This window comes from Vigna unguiculata, chromosome 9, assembly GCF_037176805.1.
Source record: "Vigna unguiculata cultivar grain cowpea cultivar isolate G323 ecotype 2 chromosome 9, ASM3717680v1, whole genome shotgun sequence".
NCBI lineage: Eukaryota > Viridiplantae > Streptophyta > Magnoliopsida > Fabales > Fabaceae > Vigna > Vigna unguiculata.
The window spans coordinates 6,449,000-6,472,572 of NC_140800.1; the positions used below are offsets into that span (position 1 = coordinate 6,449,000).

General features: G+C 32.0%; 1 protein-coding gene across 1 annotated transcript; it reads left to right on the top strand.

Annotated features, from left to right (window-relative positions):
* The first annotated feature begins 2,647 nt into the window (after positions 1-2,647).
* Positions 2,648-13,317, top strand: LOC114164026 (uncharacterized). The gene is made up of 11 exons (XM_028048487.2): positions 2,648-2,808; positions 2,929-3,051; positions 3,339-3,459; positions 6,495-6,623; positions 6,800-6,909; positions 6,999-7,182; positions 9,512-9,706; positions 10,990-11,229; positions 11,362-11,563; positions 12,793-12,922; positions 13,008-13,317. Exons 1-10 carry the CDS (start codon positions 2,789-2,791, stop codon positions 12,894-12,896), a joined length of 1,428 nt encoding a protein of 475 aa, XP_027904288.1. The 5' UTR covers positions 2,648-2,788; the 3' UTR covers positions 12,897-12,922; positions 13,008-13,317.
* Positions 13,318-23,573: the final 10,256 nt, after the last annotated feature.

The following is a 23,573-nucleotide window of genomic DNA, read 5'->3' on the forward strand; positions in this document are numbered from 1 at the left end:
GACTACGGGCGGGTAGGCCTGTAGAGCAAGATTACGAGCGGGGAGGTTTGTAGAGTAGGACTACGAGCGGGGAGGTTCGTAGAGGTAGGACCACGAGCGGGTAGGTTCGTGTGAGCATCATGAATCCTGAATCTGAGGCTAACTATATGTGTGATGTTAAGGTTGAAAAGCCTATGGGGTTAAGGTCTTGGCCAAGAACTAAGTATAATGAATAAAATGAGTGTCCTATTTATATATTTTGTTAATGTATATGTTATTTCTAATTTTATCAGCCTACCCTTTCTGTTTGTGATTGGCGATGTGTTACACGAGAGCAGATGATGATACATGTGATGTTGTGGATGCGCAGACGACGGAGTGAGGGCTAGCTTGGGATTAGAGCTAGGGATTTTTTTATTATGCTTTCATTTATGGTTAATGAATTTTGGAAATTGTAATGTTTTATTACTACTATTTTATAAATTTTTGGCGCGTTGTTAAAACATTTTATATTTTCCCACGTTGGGAATAATAATATTGTGACGTTTGAACTTCTTCTTTTTTTATTTAATTATTTAATCAAGTAATATTCTTTAGGGATGTTTCAGACTCACACTTGACAAACTCATTAGATTTATCAAAACTTGGTATTATTTCTTACCATCAAAACTTAGGCTTACTTATTGAAAATTGTGTAGACTTGGATCTTATTATCTATGTTTTAATATTTGATCCATTCCATGCAATTGAATGAAGTGATATACATTTAAAGTCCAATCTCACTTTCAAATTAGAGTCTATCCAAATTTTCAATCACAATTTTAAAACACTCCATTAACGAATCTACATGGAATGAAGAAGAGGATCTACATGGAATGAAGAAGAGGATAAGAAAGCTCAATATTCGTGTATGTTTGATTGATATTGGTATGAGATCCAAATTTTGAGGACAACTTTTTTTTTTGGGGGGAAACATTTCAGCATACAAAAACCATTTAAGTTCTTATGAGAACACAATAAATTTATTTCACTCAACAAATCTATAATAGAGAGTAAAACTTTTTTTTGTCATATTTACTCATTGGAATATATTTCATTTAGCGAATATGATACAAATTTGATAAATTTTTATTAGAGAAATTATGCATAAAGGAAAATAAGAAAAAACATCTAAAGTTTTTGATAATTTACTCATTAAATTCAATTTTATTAGATGAGAGTATATGTAGTTAATGAGTTTAGATCTACTCAACAAATGTGAACCCTAAAAATCAAAGTTGCTCTCAAGTTGAATTTTCCTTAATAATTTTCTATTCCTTAAAAAAATTTAGAACAATACTATTTTTGTTTATAAAAACCAATTTATCAAATTAGGATTCACTCGATGAGTTAAGGTAATATTTTAAATTATAAATAGTGATCGATAAATATTTATATAATTTTCCATGTGGAGCCGTAAAAAAAAAAAGGAAAGTCAAAAAATTCTCATGCAACTTAGAGTCTAAAGTTCAATTTTTATTTATCATCTCCTCATTTTCTTTCCATCATAATTGATATTTTTCTAATTAATTATTTTCTCTTTTTGTTTAATAAATTTAATAAAATAAATAGGATTCTTAAGTTGATTCATCTAACTCCTTATATGATTATAAGACCCATGTGAAATATAATTAAGAAAATAACAAACTTTAGTGTTAAAAGAATGCAAAATCTCTCATAATTAAGAATAGAATATGTTTATATATAACTCCAAGACAAATGTGTCAATTTACATAAAAAAGTATAAGTTCAAAATAATTGTACTTTCTTATTCTAATATTTGAGAAGAATAAAAAAATAATCACTTATACTCTTTTTAATATTCTTTACAATGATTAAATATTATTAAATTATTATTTTATGTAATTACTCTCAAATTGAGAAACTTATAAATATTTTATATCTTACAAATTTGCAATTAATTTTCACTCCCTCAACCTCCATGATGATACACTAGTGCACATATCTGTAGTACAAACACAGTATTTTATTCTTCAATTATATTTAAAATAAATTTATTATACTTATAACATCGGATCGAAAAATGTTATCTATCTCATTCATATGAAGGAAAATATTAACAATTAATTTCATTTATTACAAGTTAAAACTATTAAAAATCACAAAAGTAATAAAAATCTCAATTTATATATGTAGTATTTTATAAGTCTCATTTCATGATTTTATAGTTTACTTACACTTCTTCTGGTTAAAATTTACAATTTTCTATGAAATTTGTCTTTTTTTTTTGAAAATTTGAATTTAAATAAAAAAGTCGTGAAATTATATTAATTGCACAAATTTAATGAAAAATCATCACAAAATTAATCTTAATTATAATTCTTCTTTACTAGAAAACATTTTTCGATATTTGGCAGAAAAATTATGAAAAAAAAATTGAAGATAACATTTGTTAAATTATATATATTTTAATTGTTACCATAAAATAAATAAATAATCTGTACCAGTATCTGCTGAAAACATATTATATAAAGTTTGAAAGATAAAGAAAGATAATCTGATTTTGATATTTAAAAAGAAATATCAAGGAGAGTAATTGAATATTTTACTCTTCTTTGGGAAAGCCCTACCATATATATAACGGCCTATTGTATTTGGAATTGCCTTTTATTTAGAATGATGGGAGAGAGTTGTGAGCTGCGATGAACATCATTGGATAATAGCGCACACACACATCACTTATCATTCCTTTCCGATTTGAACGCTCGAACTATCGGAGCAACTTAAAATTTATTCTCAGATCGCTTCGATGGTTGATCACTACAACAAGTACGCGGGTTTTTCTTCTAATTCAATCGAAGATTCTAGAACAACTGTGTTCTTTGTCAATTAAAAAACAAACACGGAAGAATTGATCTATTTAATTAGTTACTTTTGATTTTGGTGTAGGTTGGTTAAACTAGCTGCAAGGGCTTTTTATGATGATCTAACAAGTAAAGGAGAGAATCAAGTCAAATCGGGAAGGAGCGATAACAGAGGTATCGCTGTGGTGATTCTCGATGCCCTCACAAGGTTTGATCTCACTGAAAATATTCATGATATTCAGCTTTTGATTGTGGAATAAGTTATGACAGAATACCGAATGAAAATGAATATGGGATTGAAGTGAAATTTGAAGGAATACTTATTTGAAAATGTGGGGCGTGAAAGTATTGTTGCAAGTATATTGCTTCTTAATATGATAGTGTAGATCAACGGGGCTGTTTGTGTACTATATTGAAGTGTGATTTTGAAAGAATTTTGGATGCATTTCCTTGATTCTGTGGTTTCATTATTGATCTTTTGCTAATTCTGTTCAGGCGACAATGGGTCAGAGAAGAAGATTTGGCAAAAGATCTCAAATTACACACAAAACAACTTCGCCGAACTCTTCGGTTCTTCGAAGAAGAGAAGATCATTACTAGAGAATATAGAAGAGAGGTAACTATTGGGTTCTGTCTGTGCAGTTCATTGGTGTTACTTCCCTGAATGACACTCTCTTGTAAGCATATGCAGATGTTGACTCTCATCCTTGTTAATTATGATGACCAATGTGTAATCAAAATTTCTTCATTATAGGGAATGAACCTAGTTATTTGACTTTGTTTGCTTTTATATATGCCAGCTTCAAGGAAACAAAGTCAAACACTGTTTACTTGTACAAAAGATAAGGAAACAGAGGATATTTTAGTACTCCCCCCAAGCTAGTTCATATTTGTTGTATGTACCCGAAGGCCTCTTGAGTGACTTGGTGAAAACATCTGTTCATTAGAGTTCCCAAAAGGATGTAATGATCTCGCTTGATTAAATCTTCCCGTGAGGCAACATCATTTTGCCTCCGTTCTCAATCTGACAACAAGAGATGAGATTCCATCTAATGGAAACACAGTAGCCAAATGTTAATTGTTTTTCATGTATACATGCATACACACACATATTAAACTGACACTTGTATGATAGGAAACTTGAAAATATATATAGCACTACACATTGACAATAAAATTGATAAACTGCTCTTGAAATGAAAAGTTATTCATATACATATATATATATATATACATATATATATATATATGTATATATATATATGTATATATGTATATATGTATATATGTACACACACACACACACATATATTTATATAACTACTGTTTACATAATCTTTTCAAAATGTATACATAATGAAAAGTTATCCAAAACTTAATCTGATTAATTCTAGTAATTTATTGGTTCAAAGTGATTAAAATTTCATAATCATTGAGTTGATAGAACAAAAATGGAGACAGTGGCATTACATGCACCAGCAGAGCTGCCTTCCCTATTTATCATATTTATTTAAACAAACACAGGCATAGTTCTTCACAGGTGCTCCACTAAGCTCTTGCTCTTGCTTCAGACATGGTTGGCCTTGTTGCAATTGATGCCTGAGTGCATAACAATGCAATTTCTAAGATTTTGTTTACTTCTTCTGCATCATACTCATTAATGACCTTGTCCACAAGCTCCAATTGTATGCTTCTCTCACACAGTTTCCATTCAACTCGAATGATCTTGCTCTTGTTGTTACATTTAATTTCAGCGAAGAATGAGTGTTGAATTCCTCTATTGAAGACTTCATGTGACTTGCACAATTAGTACCAACCAGTTTTACAAGACTTGAATATGGTTTTTGACAAACGGGGACCAGAGCCTTCCTGTCAAACCTAATACTGTTTCTGATTCCCATTTCTCAGCAATAATATAAGCACAAGCGGTCATCAAAACTCTCTTGTTTTCCCCCCCACAACCTGGTGCATAGCATAGTAGTAGCTGTTGAAAATTCAGGTGTTGTTGAATTTTGCTAGTGAACCAATTGTAGAAGATGAAGCAACTGTCAATTAAAAAACGTGTGGTGAGGTTTCAGCCTCATTACAACAAAAGCAACAAATAGAGACGTTTGTGCACCCTCTTAATCTAGGATTCTCATTCTTAGGAATTTTTTTGTAGTACAATCTCCAGAATAGAAAAGCTTTGGAAGGAGGGGAGGAGGAAGAAATAGAAACACTTCCTTAATACTCAAGTTACCAGTGCTAGTGAAACTCCATCTTTTAGCATCCTCTACAATAGAAGTGGAAGGATGTTTAAAAGAAAGCTCAACAGCTAAAGAAGGACACTTTTGTATAAGACTAAGAGGAATAACCCAATCTCCATTATGTCTGAAGTCCTTGATTAATGCTTCCAGCATACAATTAAAAAAATCGGGGAATATATCACTTGAATCAGGGGCTTCGCAAGCCAAGTGTCTGTCCAAAAGTTAATCTTATCTCCTGTGTCAATATACCTAGCATAGTTCTCCTGGACTATTGCCATAATGTTCTTCAAACCAACCCATATAGAGGATCTAATATGGTTCTCAATGATTTGCCCCGTTTTGAAGACCCTGGCTCTGATTAAGTCCATTGATTGTCCAGAGACTAACTCCCAAACCCAACTTCAACATGGAAGCATCATTCAATTGTCTTGTAGATCTAATTTCTAATCCACCATCCACATATGGCTTACGAACTTGAGACCAGGCAACCGGAACCAATTTCTTAGAATTCGAGTTGCCAAACCATATGAAATTCTTCATGCATCTATTTTTGGCTTTGATGAGGGATAAGGGCCAGCTATTGACGCTATAGCTACAAGTGAACATGCTGCGTATCACAAACTTGACCAAAGCTACCGTGTCTGCAATAAATAGCTAATATGCCTTCTACCTGGAACCTTAGCCTTAATCCTATCTGCTATGGGTTTCATGAGGAAGATAGGGATACTCAGATAGAGAAAAGGAAGAGAAGTACATTGAAAGCCAGGGGAACCAGCAAGGGAGAACCACTTCTCATTAGTGACCCCTCTTACATGCATGGGTAGGCTTCACATCAAGTCATCAATATACATTTGTATATGCTCATATCAGGATGGCCTTGTTCTCATAGACTATCTCAACATTCAAACCACAACATTGCAGTAACTATTACAAAGATAGGTTGGGAATTGACTCAACACTTAGAGCTAATGAAATATTTGGTTGACTAATAGTGAGATAGTTTAACATCCCAGCCAGTCTTTGATAGGCTTGAAAATAAGGAACATTTGTCACCTTATGATTCTTCGGTTACTAATTTAAACTCTTTACTTGGATCACTTGCCAGTGTTTTTGATAGGACTTCAAACGCAATGCAAGGATGGAACTTCACTCCCACATTTTAAGTATAGGATTCTAGTTTTCTATTTTGATAGGGGGGCTTGGGTACTAGGGAGGGAGTGCGTAAGTCTCACATTGATTAGTATTATATCTTGGATCACTTGGCAGTGTTTTTATTTTGTTCGTGCTTGTCTGAGTTTTATTAGTTTTCGTTATTATGTTTGGAGTGTTAGGATGTTACCTGTTAATGATGCAAATAGTGGTGCCCGTATTTTCTTCTTATGATATATATTATCTCGTTTTCCAGACAGCAAAAGGAGCCAAATTGTATAGTGCTGCTACAGCTGCTACAGTTGATGCTCAACTAACTGGAAAAGAGGGAGAAGAGAAAGTCAAGTTACACACACACTCTTACTGTTGTCTAGATTATGCCCAGGTTTGTCTCTTCCCAGTTTATCCCATCCATATATATTTCTACAAATGTTGCTCTTCCATGATTCATGTGGTTTTTGTTTTATTTTGTGTGCTTTCTTGTCACTATTTTTGAGTCAGTTATCAATTAAATTATGGCTCCCGCATGTGTAGAAATTTTTATGTTGAATTTTGTTGCAGATATATGATGTGGTTAGGTACAGAATCCATCGCATGAAGAAGCTGCTGAAAGATGAATTGGACAACAAGAACACAATTGAAGAATATATCTGTACAAAGTGTGGAAAAAGGTTTAAGTAATCCATTATAACTCCATATTTATTTCAATATCAATAATTGTTTCATGTTTCCATAATACTTGGGGATTTGAATTGTTTAGATACAATGCTTTGGATGCATTGCGGTTAGTATCTTTTGAAGATGACGACTTCCATTGTGAAAGTTGTAATGGAAAACTTGAGGTAGAAAGTGACAAGTTTGTTGTTCAAGAAGGGGCTGATGGAGATGATAACGCAAGAAGACGGCGACATGAAAAGTTAAAAGACATGCTTCAAAAGATGGAGGTTCTTTTATGATTTTACAATGTCATTTCTTCTATTTTGGGCTTCCTATTATGAATCCTTTTGTTTTAAGATTGATTATTATGGTTTTCACAACCATTTACTAGAACTGATTAATTTTGTATCATTAGGCCTCACAGTGTAAAGGCATTGATTTATGATTAAAAATTGCTGTGAGGTTAATATATTCTTGTTTTATCTGTTCAATTATCTGTTGGCTTGTTCCCAACACAATCCTGGCAACAACTCCATTTCACCTTTTAAATTCCTTAGGACCTCTATGCTATACCTACAGTCACATTAGCAACAATGCACTTTCTAGTCTCCCTTGCCCTAAAATGCTGTGTTTATGGCTCAGTTAACCACACAAGAGTACCATCCTTATTGATGATGGTAAAACCCACAATTTTTGTGCAAACCTATGCTGTAAAGTTCCTTGGCTTCCTACCTCATCTAATCAATGCCGTTTGCGTCATTGTTGGCAATGGCTGTATTCTCATGTTTGTCCACAAGTCTTACTCACCATCCAAGGCCAAGTTTTTTCCATTGAGTTCTTTTGTCCACAAATCTTACTCACCATCCAGGGAACGGACATTATTTTGGGCACGCAATGGCTCATGAGTCTTGGACCCATACATAACAGTGAACTATGATACCCTATCAATGCAATTCCAATGTATAAGCCAACATGTGGTGTTCTAAACATGTCATTAATGGACCTAAAAAGTCATTGACCTATCAATTTGGAGGTTCCATTTAAAAAGCATGTACTACTTAAACATTATTCCACTTAGCCTTATTGCATGACCCACACTCGAACCTACTTACTACTAATACTATATGATGTTCGCTAATCATCCTATTGTGGAACCTATGGCTATACTTGACTCCAAATGAGACAATGTTCTCACTCCAAATGGCTATAATTGCTAATTATCCAAATGGGATAATGTTCCTAGTGTAATGAGTAGGGCTTGTGCCCTTGAAGACACTAGTCAATGTAGGCTAGGCAGGCACAAGACCTTTTGGCCACTAGGTGTAGCCCACCCCATATAATTGCAAGCCTGCGAGCAAACCCTCAAATTGTAGAAGTCTTAGAAAGTGGATTTTAAGTCTAATTTAACATTATAAAACTAGTTTGGTAAGGTGAAGTTTACATCCAATAATATATTATAATTTGGTGCTATGTCTAGCTCCAACCGTGGGAATAGAAGGGTGTCTGATAGCATTGTCTCTAGGCAATGTGGAATCTCTAACAAAAGGAATGGAATAGAAGGGTGTCTCATAGCTTCATCTCTTTGTTTCTTTTGATATTAAAGTAAGATGTGCATGGTTCTTGAGTTAGTAATAGTTGGAATAGAAGGGTGTCTGATAGCTTCATCTCTTTGTTTCTTTTGATATTAAAGTAAGATATGCATGGTTCTTGGGTTAGTAATAGTTGAAATAAACCACAGTATAATAGAATGTGTAATGGCATGGTAATGATAATAAGTCCAACACCTGAATCCTTATTTTCAGGTTCTTAAACTGTCATTTTTTCTTTTTGTTGGAAAAGTTGATGACCAATAGTCCTATGAATCCATTTAAAAATTGAGAAGTATTATGACTTGATCTGCTCTCTTTCGTACAGGACTTGAAAAATACCTTATATTTTATGGATTTCATCTAGATATCCTAGACATATACAAGACTTGTAAAATACCTTTTATTTCATGAATTTCATCTAGATATATTTCGGGTGTCTCAAATCTCATTTGAATGGATTTAATTTTTGCTAGACAATGCACTGTGCTAGCCTTTATTTATTGGTGTTTCTGGTCTGCAATTTTTTTTTTGTTTTAACGTTTGATCATTGTTAAAATTTTAGGGTTTTTGATGGAAAACAATGTTAGTATTTTAGAGAAAAGTGCAAAAGTGAATTTCTGAGAGAAAAGTATGATTTCATTAACTGTTTTGATTTTGAATTTGTTATATCAGAAAACTTATAGCTATTCTGAGTGCCGAGCAAGCAACTGAAACTGTTAATGACATGTGTCTATTGACAGCTACCATAACTTCTGACTACCGACAAGATAGAACAGCTGGGGCAAGCTCAGTACAATTTATACTAATAAGTAAAAACTAGTTCAGTACTAGCTGGTACTAGCTCCAGCCCAGTCGGACTACTGCTAACAATGACTATAATGACTAAGAAACTTGTGTAGTGCATGTCAAACTCCATTCTTTCTTCTCCTTAGTTATATTGGTTCAAAATACATGTAATTGATAATCAATGGATTATACTCTGTTATTTTGTCAAAAAAAGCTAAAATAAAATTGAAATTGGTTGCAGATACAACTCAAGCCTTTAATGGACCAACTCAGCAGGGTGAAAGATTTGCCAGTTCCAGAATTTGGTAGTCTCATAGCATGGGAAGCTCGAGCTAGTGCTATGGGGCGTGCAGCCAACGGAGATATGGCTGGTGATTCTAAAATGTCTCAGCTGGGATATAATGGAGCACCAATGCCTTACAGTGGGGATACTAAGGTAAGAGTTTCCTGTTTTAAGGATCATCATTTCTTCAATGCAAAGAACTAGGCAGTTAACCTTGCTAATTATTCCGATTCTTGTTTTTATTTAATTATTTTTGTCTTGCTTTTCTTATCTTATCCTCCACATAATTATGATTTTCCTCCCTTTTCTATATTTTGGCTTTCATCTATATTTGAAAGATCGAAATTTCTGAAAAAATTCTGTTTAGTTGAGGTATGTGGATACTACATTTATACTAACTTGCTAAGAAATCAAATAGGAAATATATCTTTCCTACAAGTGAGTGTCCTAGTAATAAAAGTAATATACAAAAGTTACATAATTATTTATTTTGTGTTTTATATCACATCCCTCCAAGATGTTGCATGGATGTCTATAATTCCCAACTTGTTACTAATGTCTTGACATTTCTCTGTTGGCAACCTTTGAACATGTTTTCCATCTAAAGACCTTTTATGATGTAGTCATCAGTTCTCCTTGATGAAGTGACAAACGATTTCATTGTGTTTCATTCCCTCGTCTTGAACCAGATTGGCAATAATGCTAACTGTAATTTAGTATATACTACTGCACCATAGTCATTTCATACTTTGTTGTACGACAGGCTAATATAATTTTCGCCAAAGCAATTCCCAAAACCCTTGTTCCATAACCCAAAATTCAGCCTCTGCACTTGGATTCTTTTTTCTCCATGTTACTAAATTTCCACCAAAAGTATAGAATAACTTGAAATTGATCTCCATCCAGTAATTAATCTTGCAATAGCCACATTAAATTGACCTCCATGCAATGTTATTAGACTCAGATCATAGATCAACTCAGTTGTGGTACTCGGTTAATGGTCACTGGTTCAACCTGTGATTTCTTTGTTAAATTGATTAAACCAGATATATATAAAAAATTGATACTAACATTATCATCTCATTGATCCATGTCACTGAAATTTAATGAAGTTTTACATATCTCTCAATTGCTTAACATCCCTCTTAAGTTTTATCTGGGCTTTGGGACCGATTAAGTAAAGATTAGTAACAAACCCCAGTATAGGCAGGTTTTTATTGCATAAAGATGTGTAGAAAAAATGGGATCTGACATTCATAGGTTAATCTAATGTCGTACAAACAGATCCATCCATTAGATTTTGTGGGTGTACATTTGTATATGTAGCATTACTCTTGTGAAGTATATAATTATCAGCAGTTTAATTAACACTTCTTTTCCCTTGTCTCAATATAAGTGATACATGAATAAATGTAAGGTGTGCTGGATTTATACAGGTTGTGGTCGACTTCAATGGGACTGAAGGCAATAGACATGATGTTAAGTCCGAAACTGAAAGTTCATCTCTAAAGGTTTTGCCACCATGGATGATAAAATCAGGGATGGTTCTTACAAAGGAACAACGAGGAGAGGTGAAGGAGGAAATAAAAATGGATGGGACTTCAACTTCCACATCAGCACAGTACTCGGATGACAAGAAATCAACGGTTGATCATGATGATAAAAAAAATATACAGGCATGTACTATTTGAGAAGCTATTGTTTTATTTTTCTTTTATCTTGTTATTTCACTTCAGTTCCTTGCTCCTTCCATTTGAAGGTTCTGAAACTTTTATTCACTTATGTGCTGGTTTTTCTTCTCTTTGTAGGATGAGTATATCAAGGCTTATTATGCTGCTCTGCTTAAACAGCAACATGAAATGGAAGCTTCTAAAAAACAAGACTCGTCAGATACATTTACTGAAAATGATCCTTCTAGCCGTGCTTCTGTTCGCCAAGTTGGAATCAAATCAAAACATGAGGAAGATGATGATGATGATGGTACAGACTGGGAGCAAGCTCCAGTTGCAGGTAATTTGTCTTTTCAAGGTCATTTTAGCACATCTCGAACAGTGTTTATATGTGCCTTTACTAATCTAGATGTTCAGTAAAAGGAAAAGATTTTTTTTTCATTGTGTTTTCCGTACGCTTTTTCATTTAGATTTTTATGGTAATACTGATTGAAAATTTGATTCAATTGATTGAAACTTTCTTTTTAATCTTAATATGGATTGTTATCACCTTATATTCATCTTTAGATTTTACGCCCTTGTCCTTTTTGTCAATTTAAGATTTTTAGGTTACTCCATCAATGTTACAATCTATGTTCTCAGCGTCAACCAATAATTAATAGCAAGTTAATTAGTTTGCTTAGAATCAGGTGGTTAGCAGACTTTTCCTGCTTTGAACTTTGAACCACATTCATCTGGTTGGTGTTGGATGAACCTGAATAATAGGAGCTAGGAAATGCATTTCTGTAATTTGCTGTGGCTTTGTTTTACTGGGGTATCCAAATTGTTAAAATACTTTTAAGGATGGGAATCAGAAAATTTAGAAGAATTTGCTTTTTTACTTTTTGACATGAGACTTTGCTAATCCAAATGAGGATAAATTTTATGGCTTACACTCGTGAATAATTAAATGGAAAATTGGATTTTATTTTTAAATATGATGATTATACTGAAATTTGAACATATGACCTCGTGCACACTATCCAAACCCCTCCACTGCTGATTCTAGTGGTTTGGAAAACTGAATATGTTAAAAGAGTCAATTTTTTGAATACACGAATATGAAATTAAATGTTTCTATGCCAGTTGCAACATTGGCATAGTGTGTTGGCAATGATGGCTATGGTCAAAACAGTTGGATTATGTAATGCAATCCTTGTTGGTAGTTCCTAAAGGTGGAAGAACAGTTGTAGCGGTGTCTTTAGTAGTTTGGATTAATACGTTGAACCTTTAAAATTGATATTTTTATAATTTTCAAAACCAAATTTGGCTTTTCATCATCTTTGAAATACTTACCTCAAGCAAAGTAATATAATGGATTGAATTATACATATAATGTGCTCTTCCCTTTCCTCTTCATCTCCAAGCCAGGAAGTCATATATTCTACAGGCAAGTCTTAAAATGTTGATGATGGCTGTTGTACCTTGTGTATTATTTCTTTGATCACACATATTGCAGATTGACTGCCTCCTTTTTATGTTTCTTTTTTATTTGTTTCACTCCTGTTTATTTGGGTGGCTTTCAAACAGGTACTGGAAATGAAAATTACAAGGTTAATGATTTGAATGTTCAAGCTGATGTTGCTCCAGCAGATGTCGATGAAGATGAAGATGTGGACTGGGAGGAAGGTTGATGAGAAGTTTCTCTTTGAACAGTAAGGTTAGGACTCGTACTGCAATCATGCTTTTCTGCAAAATAATGTATCCTAAAGCCTAGAATTTTATTCATCAATCTTCTATTTCAGGTGCACAAAATATAATTTTTGTTGGCGTGTAATGTATTCAACAACTGGCAGCAGTTATATACACTGATATCATAGCAATAATGCTATTATTCAGTTTCATTTCCAGTGGCCTTAACAGTGGAAAACTCCGTTACATTTTTTTTTTTACTAGAAATTGAATTTGGTGTTTCTGGGAAAGTAAAATCTAATGCTTTATTGTACTTATGAATTTGTGCTACAATCTCTTTGTGAGGGACAAGTGGTCCAATTCAAATACTTCACCAATGCAGTAATCGATGCAATACACATATACACTGCATTTTTTTTTTAACTTTTGGATAAATGTTATATTTCACTATAATGTGGTGGCTGACCAAAACTAATTTGTTTCCCATTAGTTCCTTGATGATTTTTCATATGATTATGTTCGTTGAGGTAAATATTCCTTTTTTAGACAAGTTAAGTAAAAAAGCCTTTTGTTGTCTGTAGGTGAGAAATTTCTTCTTAGAATTGTCCCAAGTGTTGATGTTTCCCCTTTTCTTTTGTGTTGTGCCAAAAAAAAAAAATGTTTAAAATCAAGAAAGATTATACTTTGAAAAGAATTGTTGGAACAATTGGCTCTATAAGGGTGAATAGAGTTCTGAACTTTTTGCGCAAGCAACCTGACTAAAGTATTTAGTAGGCAAACAAAATCAACAACACACAACAAACTCATACTAGTTTAGCCAAACTCGCTTAAGAGAAGTCTACAAAGCAAGCAATACTCACCAAAAAAACACAAAAGCTCAAATTGATTCTCATTCAAAGATTGATTTCTACAAGCTCATATGGGTTTCAATTTATAAGGTTTTTGTTGTGAGCATACAAGTCTTATTTACAAAATGTGGGAATTGAATAACAGGCTATTATAAGAATTACTAATTTGTCTCTCTTCAAGTTATCTTTTATATGCAAGACTTTCTTCTATACTTTTTACTTATTTATATTCTTTGTCTTGTCTTCTTGAGCAATCTTTTCCAATCAATTATTTACCTGAAGGCTCTATTTTAGGATAACATTGTTGAAGCTTTGCTAGTTATGTCTTGTATTCATCAAACTTCATAGATATGTCTAGTGATGTGAAGTTTATTCATAGTAGTGAATAGGGATGTCAAAAATTCGTATTCATGAATAAAATTCGTAATTGGTAGAAAATGAATATTCGTGGATAACGGGTATGAGTATTTTTTATACTTGCATGTTAATGAGACCGGTACGGATATTATAGTATTCATACTCATTTAAATTAAAAAAAATTAAAATATTAACATATTGATCTTGAATATGATTCTTTGTAAAAGAAACATTTTTATCATCTTTAGCTTTTATTTAACACATGTTTTAGCTTTTATTTAACACATGTTTCACAGTAATATGTTCCTTATATTAGATGAACCAAAGTTGTATTGATTGTTTTTATTATCCAAACATTGGTATCATTGACAAAACTATAAGATTAAGAATTGTCTTATGATCATTAGACTCGTTTGTGACTTAACATGTATTTAATATTCTTTTTTTAGAGTAACGTTATATGACTTGAAAATGCTTATTATCCTGGAAAAAATTGTGTAATTGATGCTTAATTTCAAAGGAAAATAACAAAAAACCTTGAGAAATTTGTATACTTAGTCTAAAAAAATATTTTATCGTCGAATAATATAAGTCATTTTATGTATTCTTTAAAAACCACAAGTATTAGAAAAAAATACTTGAAATATTTCAAGATTAATTATTATAACTCTTTATAATTTATAAAAAGGAATTAGGCATAACTTAAATCTGAAGTAAATCAACATAAAAATGTTCATTGGCAATTACGATTTACACACTGTGATCTCTTAACCGTTTGTAAAAAAGTTATAAAAATATTGTGAATTTGTTTGATAAACAATTAAATTAGGACCGTGATACTTTGACAACTTTCTTTTAAAATTTAGGATGGTATCTTCTACGTAATTTTGAAATATGAAAAAAATAAAAAAATGAAAACCACTTAAAATATATTAGCTTATTGTAAAAAATAATTGTCAAAATTTAATTATTAAAAAATCATTTTCGATCAAATTATCTCCTTCTCTTTAAATAGTTAATTGTTTGTTTCACATTATTGTACAGTTCTACTGATACAACCTACATATGTCTACTTATGGATTCCTTCAAAGGTGAATTATCATTTCCATTATAGATACTGCATCCTAGCCTTATATTCACCTTTTCACACATCTATAAGTTTACTTATAACTTGTTCCAAGAAAGTGTATAAATATATATATATATATATATATATATAGAGAGAGAGAGAGAGAGAAGGTAGTGGTGTTAATAGTTTTACTGTTTAACACTCAACTCTGTTACTGCAAAGCTAGGTTGGTGGTGCACACGCAAGTTGAAACTATAAGATCATAAATAAATTAAAAATGGTGCTTTGCTTAAGCTCTATCTATACTAAGGTACGATCGATCGAGAGCGTCTTTCAATGCATGACAATGACGCCTAACCACTCACAAATCATGATCGTAAAATCCACTTTCAACTCACTTTCTGACAAAAGTTGTGTTCAATTATCAGTGCCATGTCTTCTGCATATATAGTTAGTAGTAAAATAAAACAGTGTTGGTTAAACACTATGCATGTGTTGTCATGATGAGTACCTACAACGTACCTACTTATTTCATCAGTAATAATAAACTTGGAATGTTGGGGAAACACATTCAAAGCTACTCTGCGCATACAAGTTAGCACAAAACAAATGTTTCTCAGTTTTTATCTACTTTTATCCTTTTAATTTCAAGCTATGATAGATAGAAATTCAAGTGTGAGTCTAAGTTTCACATTAGTTAGAAATGAGAAAGTAAGACACTATAGAAGGATAAAGACCCATAAATTTATTGTCTTAGTTTTAGGTTGAGAGTGATGTCAATGCTTTTGTGGTTGGACTCAGGTCTCATTAGTATTTATTCTTCCTAGTACAGTAAAACTCTTCTATAAACCTAACAAGTGGTATCAGAGCCGATGCCGACTAAGACGAGAGACGAGTGTAATATAGTCTTTGTATCGAAAACGTTCCAGATAAGTATATCCCATTAAGAAAAACGACGATAACATGAATTAATTAAACTAAATTGATATATCATAAGGAAAACCAATGCCAATTCTTGTATGCATTGAAAATGAGTGTCTTCTAATACATTCTTTCATTACAAAATGGTTGTGTAGAATGAAAAGAATCGGGATGAAACATTTTTGGTGTACTAAAAAAATCTATCTGATGAAATTTCTTTTGGGTATTTGATTTCTCTTTATTCAATTTTTCTCTGATACATATATAAAGTTTATGAATAAGTTCACTAATGATTAGGATTCGATACTTGTGGAACATGAAAATTGGATATTTGTGGAACACGAAAATATCAACTTACTAACCCCTACTTTTCAACATAATCATGTAAATAATATCTATCATTACTATCAATACAAAGAAAATGCATATTTAGTATAAGTTAAAATCCCAAAAATCAAAGTTTATTAATTAATGGCGTTAGATTCTCGTGACATGTATCAGATTCTAAAACGGTAATTCATTAACATTACTTTGAAAGACCAACTTGAGCAGTATTAGCTAAATAAATATTAATTTATCATTAATTTTTAAATAAATTTTTAATTAAAGTAATTTAGTGTCGAGCAATATTACAGGAAAATAATATACAACCAAAGAAATTCTACTCATCAATAATTATCGATAAATATTTATTAACAAATAATTATCAACAAATTTAAATTGTCACTGATTACTTAAATTTTTTATCGTTAGTAAATATTATCGACAAGTGATTTGTTAGAATCAAATCAGTATAAATTTTTGAATGCCTTGTGTTTTTCTTACTTTTAATTTTTCTCTTTGTGATTGTTCAGGTTATTAGTAATGCATTCAACTCCAATCTTGTCAAATGATTCATAAAAGTCGGCGTAAAATGTGTTTAAAGCATTGAAAATTTCCAATTTTAACCAACTCACCTCTCTTTGTTTGAATATTAGCTTGATTTTTTTTAACATGTACTTTATTTTAAAATTTATTGAATTTAATGTCATCAAAATTTATTTTTAATATTAATCTAATTTGTGTCGCTGTAGGTGATGTTAACGATAGTAATTAAAAAAATTATCGTACAACGCCTCTATCTACAAAAAACGTAAAACACAAAAAAAAAAAATGGACAAAAAATTTAGCTTTGAATTGAAAGAAATTTATGGAGAAAAGGGTTGAGATAAAAAAAAAAATCACCGTTGAAGAAGGAAGTGATTATAGATGAATGATTGTGAATGAATAAGTGTAGATAAAGGATATAAATATAAATAAAGAAGATGAATATAAATGAAGGAGACAATAAAAAAAATTAAAGTGAAAATTGTAAATAGAGACCTGTGATCATTAATTAAGCATAATATATAATTATTATTTATTGTTATGAAAACAGACAAATTGTTTAGCTAACACCAACTCAAAGAAATATAGAAATATATTATATTAGTATCAACTTAATTAATATTAACTTAAACAAATAAGAAAAAAAAATTAATGTAAAAAAATAAATAAAATTAATGTAATATAATCGATTTAACTTAAATAAATACAAATAATTTGAAAATAAATATATTAATGTTAACTATTTATTTTTAATATTTACTTTGGTTAGTGTGACATCTTATTTAAATAGAATAAATCTACTAATTATCCATTACAATCATCCATAAATGTACTTCAAAAATATTAAGGCACACCAAAGATTTCATGAATAAAACATAATCTAGAAGTTTAACAGTTCTACAAAAGACTTCCCAAACAAGGAATTACAAAGGCACCAGGGCCTTGGGCATAAGAGCCACAACTAGCATATCCAAAAACTAGGCAGTAGCATCACCACCATCATATCTATCTCCAGGAATTCCTCCATTTACTCTCACCAATAAGGTGATCATCGCAAAAGAGAAAATAAAGCAAGGAATAGACATAAATGAAAGGGTAAGCTAGTGAAAAAGAATTTTTAACATGGCATGAAGCAAGCAGTATTAGACAATTCATCAAATAGGCATTCAACATGTGATAGCAAACAAACAGGACACTATGACTCAATTATCCGGATATATATAATAAGATCGAATTCACTAGACGCTTGCACTTGTGGTGGCCTCTTCTGCTCTACAGAGCCATTGTCAATGGGTTTCACCCTACCACACACAAGGTTAGCTTTCAACCATCTAAGGTCATTATCCTGCCAAAGACTAGGGCCTCCCGTTACTCTCACCACTTGGATCAGTTTGCTCTACGTGAGACTAATTGATCCTTTAGAGCTTTTGGATGTGATCCTTACTTGAATCCTTACCTTAATTATATACACTACATACCACCATGAGATCTCCCCACAGAACTCATGGAATTATGTCTATCTCACACCAAATTCATGTTCCTCATGCAATAACCACCACTTTTATCTCAAACATCCAATTCTCATGCCAAAACACCACGAACCAACAATTACATGCCTTAATTCATTCCAAGCATACTAATTTCAGTTCTTACAAACCAAATAACACATGCATATTCACCTACTTCATGCATTTTCAAGATAAATAACCAGCCACAATTTAATCGGGAAAGCAAAACACAAACATGCATTGTTCTCGCTTAGGCTAGAAGCCTTCGCCCAAGCGACAAGGACTGTCTCGGTTAAGCTAGGCTATCTCTCCTGAGCGAGCACGTTAACAATGGCACTCTGTGAGCTCTTGCTTGGGCGAGATCACTCTTTACCCAAAACGAAAGTCCCTCGCCTAGGCTACGATTCAAGCAGAAAACACACAGGTTCTCCACGAGTTCTCGCTTAGGCGAGACACTCTCGCCTGAGCGAGATGATTTGTCGCCCAAAACAAAGGCTCTCCGCCTAAGTGAGATGCTCGAGCAGAACCAGGGAGAGCTTTTGCTATTCTCACCTAGGCGAAACGAGCTCGCTTGGACGAGAATATTAGTTCTCGCAACTGTTCACGCGTGCAGGGCAGAAACACAAGCCAAGACAACACCCAAAAACTCAAACCAGACATTTTCACACAATCATCATTATCATTCAACCATCAATAACGTGAAACAAACCAAAAGCATGCAAAGTAAATTAAAACATGCAAAAACCTAACTTCCCTTACCTTTTTGGGTTGAAAGCTACAATAGGATGTTTAGTAGAAGAGCACCAGTAACCAAAGCAGCTTAGGAAGCTGAAAACATAAGTATAGGGGAGAAACGAAAATGAGACTTTGGCATAGATTTAGGTGAAACCAATACTTGTGAGCTAAAAGACGAAGAGAAATAGAGGCAGAGAGGATTACTTACTTGGAAGGAACTCGTAACTAGCCCGTAGAGAAAGCTTGCTCAAAACCCTAGAAGAGCACTTTGGTGAAGAAAAGAGAGGGAGAGAGAGTAGCTGATTTCTGGAAAATGAGACAGAATGAAAGGATTAAGGGCTGTAAAAGGGTATTGGGATCCCCTGATGAGCTGGTCTTAGACCCACGAAAAGGCCAGACCCAAAACAATTTTAGAGCTAAAAAATTGGTCTCATAGTTAGTGTTAATTAATCAAACACTAACAATTTTTTTAATTAAAAAGTTAAAAACAACTAGCTTCAATTTGAAATTGGTTAAACCAATACAAATACTTTTACTTATTAAAAAGTTAATATCAACTTTGGTTAAACCAACTTTATTGTTATAATGAACATCAATTTAATCGACATATGCATAATACAAATTAAATTTAAAAAAAGAAAAATTAACTTTTCTATCACAATAGAGTTAAGTGGGTTGATTATAATAACTTCGGTTGTGCTATTGTTTGAAAATTTGATGTTTTCATGTAGTTTATTTTCCTGTAAATAGTTATACCAATCATACTAATGTTGTGTCCGTTTAAGATTGAACGAAAATGTAAAGACAGATTACATAGTAATTATGATGTTCATTTGAGGAGAATTAAAAGCAAGAGAATGCAGCGATTAGCGTGATTTATCAGTTTTTCAATCTTGCATATTGGGAGGTCATTTGAGCTAATCCATTGATGAGATACAATTTTACCCTTTGTGGTTAAAGAGTTGAATCTGATCCCACCTCAAATGGAACAGATCTGTATGGGCGTAAAAGTGACAGATATGATCCCACCTAAAATGGAACAAATCTATATGGGCGTGAAAGTGAGAGATCTGATTCCACATGACATGGAATGGATCTGTGTGCTTTAAAGGGAGAGGATTCAATCCCGCATGTGCATATCCAATCCCTAGTACATGAACTTTATGTTACAATGGATCATGTTGGTGGTTGCTTGATGGCTGAATGTTGTTTTCTCTTTGTTAATTTTTTGTTTTCAATTTTATTGGTTAAAAAAAATTAAACAAAAAAAAATTACTCATACAAATATCAATTTATGGTACTTATTACATAAAGGGCAAAATGATAATCTCACCAATACTTCTATTAAAACATATTTTTTAATCTATTAAGTAAATCAAATGATCTCACAAACTTTCACAAAAATCACTTCCAAATCTACTCACAATCACCTCTAAATTAAAAAAAAAAACATAATTCATTATTAAATCCACCCAAACTCATGGACTCCCTTTTCTTCAAATCCTCTCTCTCAAATGAACACAAATTCTGACCTAATGATAGTTTAAACTCATAAAAAAACGTGTTTTCCGTCTTTTTAGAAAATTTCAAATTTAATAACTCATCAAATATACATCAAATTTCAAATTCAATCAATTCAATGAAAAAATAAAAATTTTAAAATAAAAATTCAAAAATGTCATAATATATGAATCTGTTGTAGATTTCTTTGTCTTTGATATTTAACATCACTTTAACGCGTTTATATTAAAAAAAAAATCATGTTTGATTGCAATCTTAAATAATAAAAAAAAATCCAGAAGTAATTTCATTTGATTTATTTGAATTATTATATATTTATTTTAATGCTTTTTCATCGAAAACCTTATATAAGTTTAAAAAAGCATATAGTTAGTAAATTTTAGATAAATTATATTTATACAAAAGCTTGCACATTTTTTTTTCAGTGTACAGAAACACAAGAAAATAAGAAATTGAAATATAAAAGAGATAATATTGTCAAAGATAAGTAAAGAAAATGTTTTAACAAGTGTTACATAAAATTGAGATGAATAGTGTTTTTTAATCTATTTAGATAAAAAAGATCACATAATATAGAGAAACATGGTTGGTCATAAACAAATTCAATCATTATGATTTTTTTATTGTACTAAAAACAAATTTTATTGTCACATCTTCCTTCTTTATTGAGTTGAAGTTGTTGTCCCTTTTATTCTGACCTTCCCCTTTTTGCTTTTTGAAAATTCCAGTGCCTATTTTTTTCAATCATGATATACATTTCCTTTACCCAAAACTCCAAATCATATACTTTCTGAGAATCATTTTCCCACCTATCATTTGTGTTCACTTACATTCTGTCACCCCCATAAAAAAATCCCCACATTATTTTTTTTTCTAATTAACCTTCTCTTATCCACTTTCCATCTCAAAAACTAACTCATATTTTAAGTTTAAAATTTTTTTCATTTTTAATTTAATTACAATAAAATAACCTAAAAGTAATGAAACCAAAAAAAGAAAAAACCGGTTTTTTTCTCAAAAATCAGTTATACAACCACAATCACAATCACTAGATTGATAGGTCTTTAGATGACACAGAGAGACAACACTAAGACACTTGGTTTATGGGTTTTATAGTTATATATGTTAAATTTTATCATTTTTATTTAATGCGAGACTTAGACTTATATTTAAATTTTTAACAATCTTTTTTTCAAGTGTGAGTTACTTCACATTGGTACTTTCACCTCAAGTTAACAATTGATCCCTTCTTAGACTATTGTCATCTTAACGAAACACACTTATGTGATCCTTTGCTAAAAGAACATTCAATACACAAACTCGTCTATACCGATTACCAACAATAAACTATCGACTCTGATATTATTTATAAATCTTTCAAAAAATAATTACCAAAAAAGAGACAACTAATAAAACATACACTCAATCCACATATAAAAAAATTACCACCACCTTTAATCTAAACAATAAATTTATCTATCTTCATAATGTTATATGAAATTATTTTGGTGATTACGTGATTCACCACGTGAAGTCATCTTATTAATTTGACGAAAACTCTTGTTATTATTACCGTTATATGATGGTAAAAGGACATATAGAAAAAGTTAGAGAAGTATAGTAGGGTAAGATTAGCTGCACCAAAAAGATGACCGTAGTACTATTCGCAGAGTAATTATTTTCTTGCCCTAATCATATTTCTTTCAGCCTAGGAACAACTTAACACCCACAACTTCTTTCTTTCATAGTAAATAAAAAAATAAAATTTGAAAATGAATGAAAAGTAAAATAAAAAATACTGATATTTTTAAATGTAATTTGATTTTTCTTTCCATTTGTAGTCCATGTTTGAGAAGAGAAGAAAAACACAAAGGACGCGAGTGGTGGTTGTTGCTTTTTATTATCATCACTCGCACCTAACCATGTACGAACATTGAATCAATGAATGAGAAACGAAGCACGCTTTGGCATTGTCCCTCCCCATTAGGGTTTCTCATTCACTGTTCCCTCTCTTTGCACCACCACCACCCTAGGGCTTCTCAGATCTGCACAATCAAGAATCTGGTTATGCGTACACGCTTTTCTGCACAAATTTGTTACCAATGAAAGCTTGTGAAAAGCCTGAAAATGGGGTTGCTTCATCTTTAGGATGTGATCCAGATTTGTAGACTGAAAGTGTTGTACGACACGACATGTTTTAATGGTCTCACAGATTGGGGAAAGTACCTGAAAACAGTGTACATACCAATGTTGCAGAGAGCAGTTGGGGGTTGTTGCTGTTTCTGGAATTGTTCTTCTCCTTCAATAGTTGCCAAATATTTTCTGCTGCATAAAACAACCAATAATAAATACTCTCTCTATGTATACATCACTATCTGATTCTGATCATATCACTGCATTCCCTTATTAGGGTATGGATCTACGCATTTATGAAGGGTACAGTATGTTACTATGTGGTGTAGGGCATTCCGTAGGTGAAAAAAAAAAAAACTCTTTTGGATCTATCTATCTATACCCTCATAAATGTGTTCTTTGACCAGTCAGATTTTGCTTTGAAACTTTTCGTTTTGTTTCTGAATCCTCAAGACTTTGTTTTTCTCCCCTCTCCTTTTTCTTCTGCAACAACACCATCACATAATTATCTTCAATGAAAAGGCTCTGAAGGTTTTTCTGAAGCTCATATTGTGTTGTTGTGGCGGCGACAAAGAGCCTGAGAATTTGGGTAAAGAATAACAGAAAATTGACGTTGTCAAACTGAACTAATGATTTTTTTTTTCCTTTTTTGTGAATATCAGACTCAAATAATTGTTGAAACTACTTTGATTCCTATGTTTCTACTAGTAGAAAGAAAGT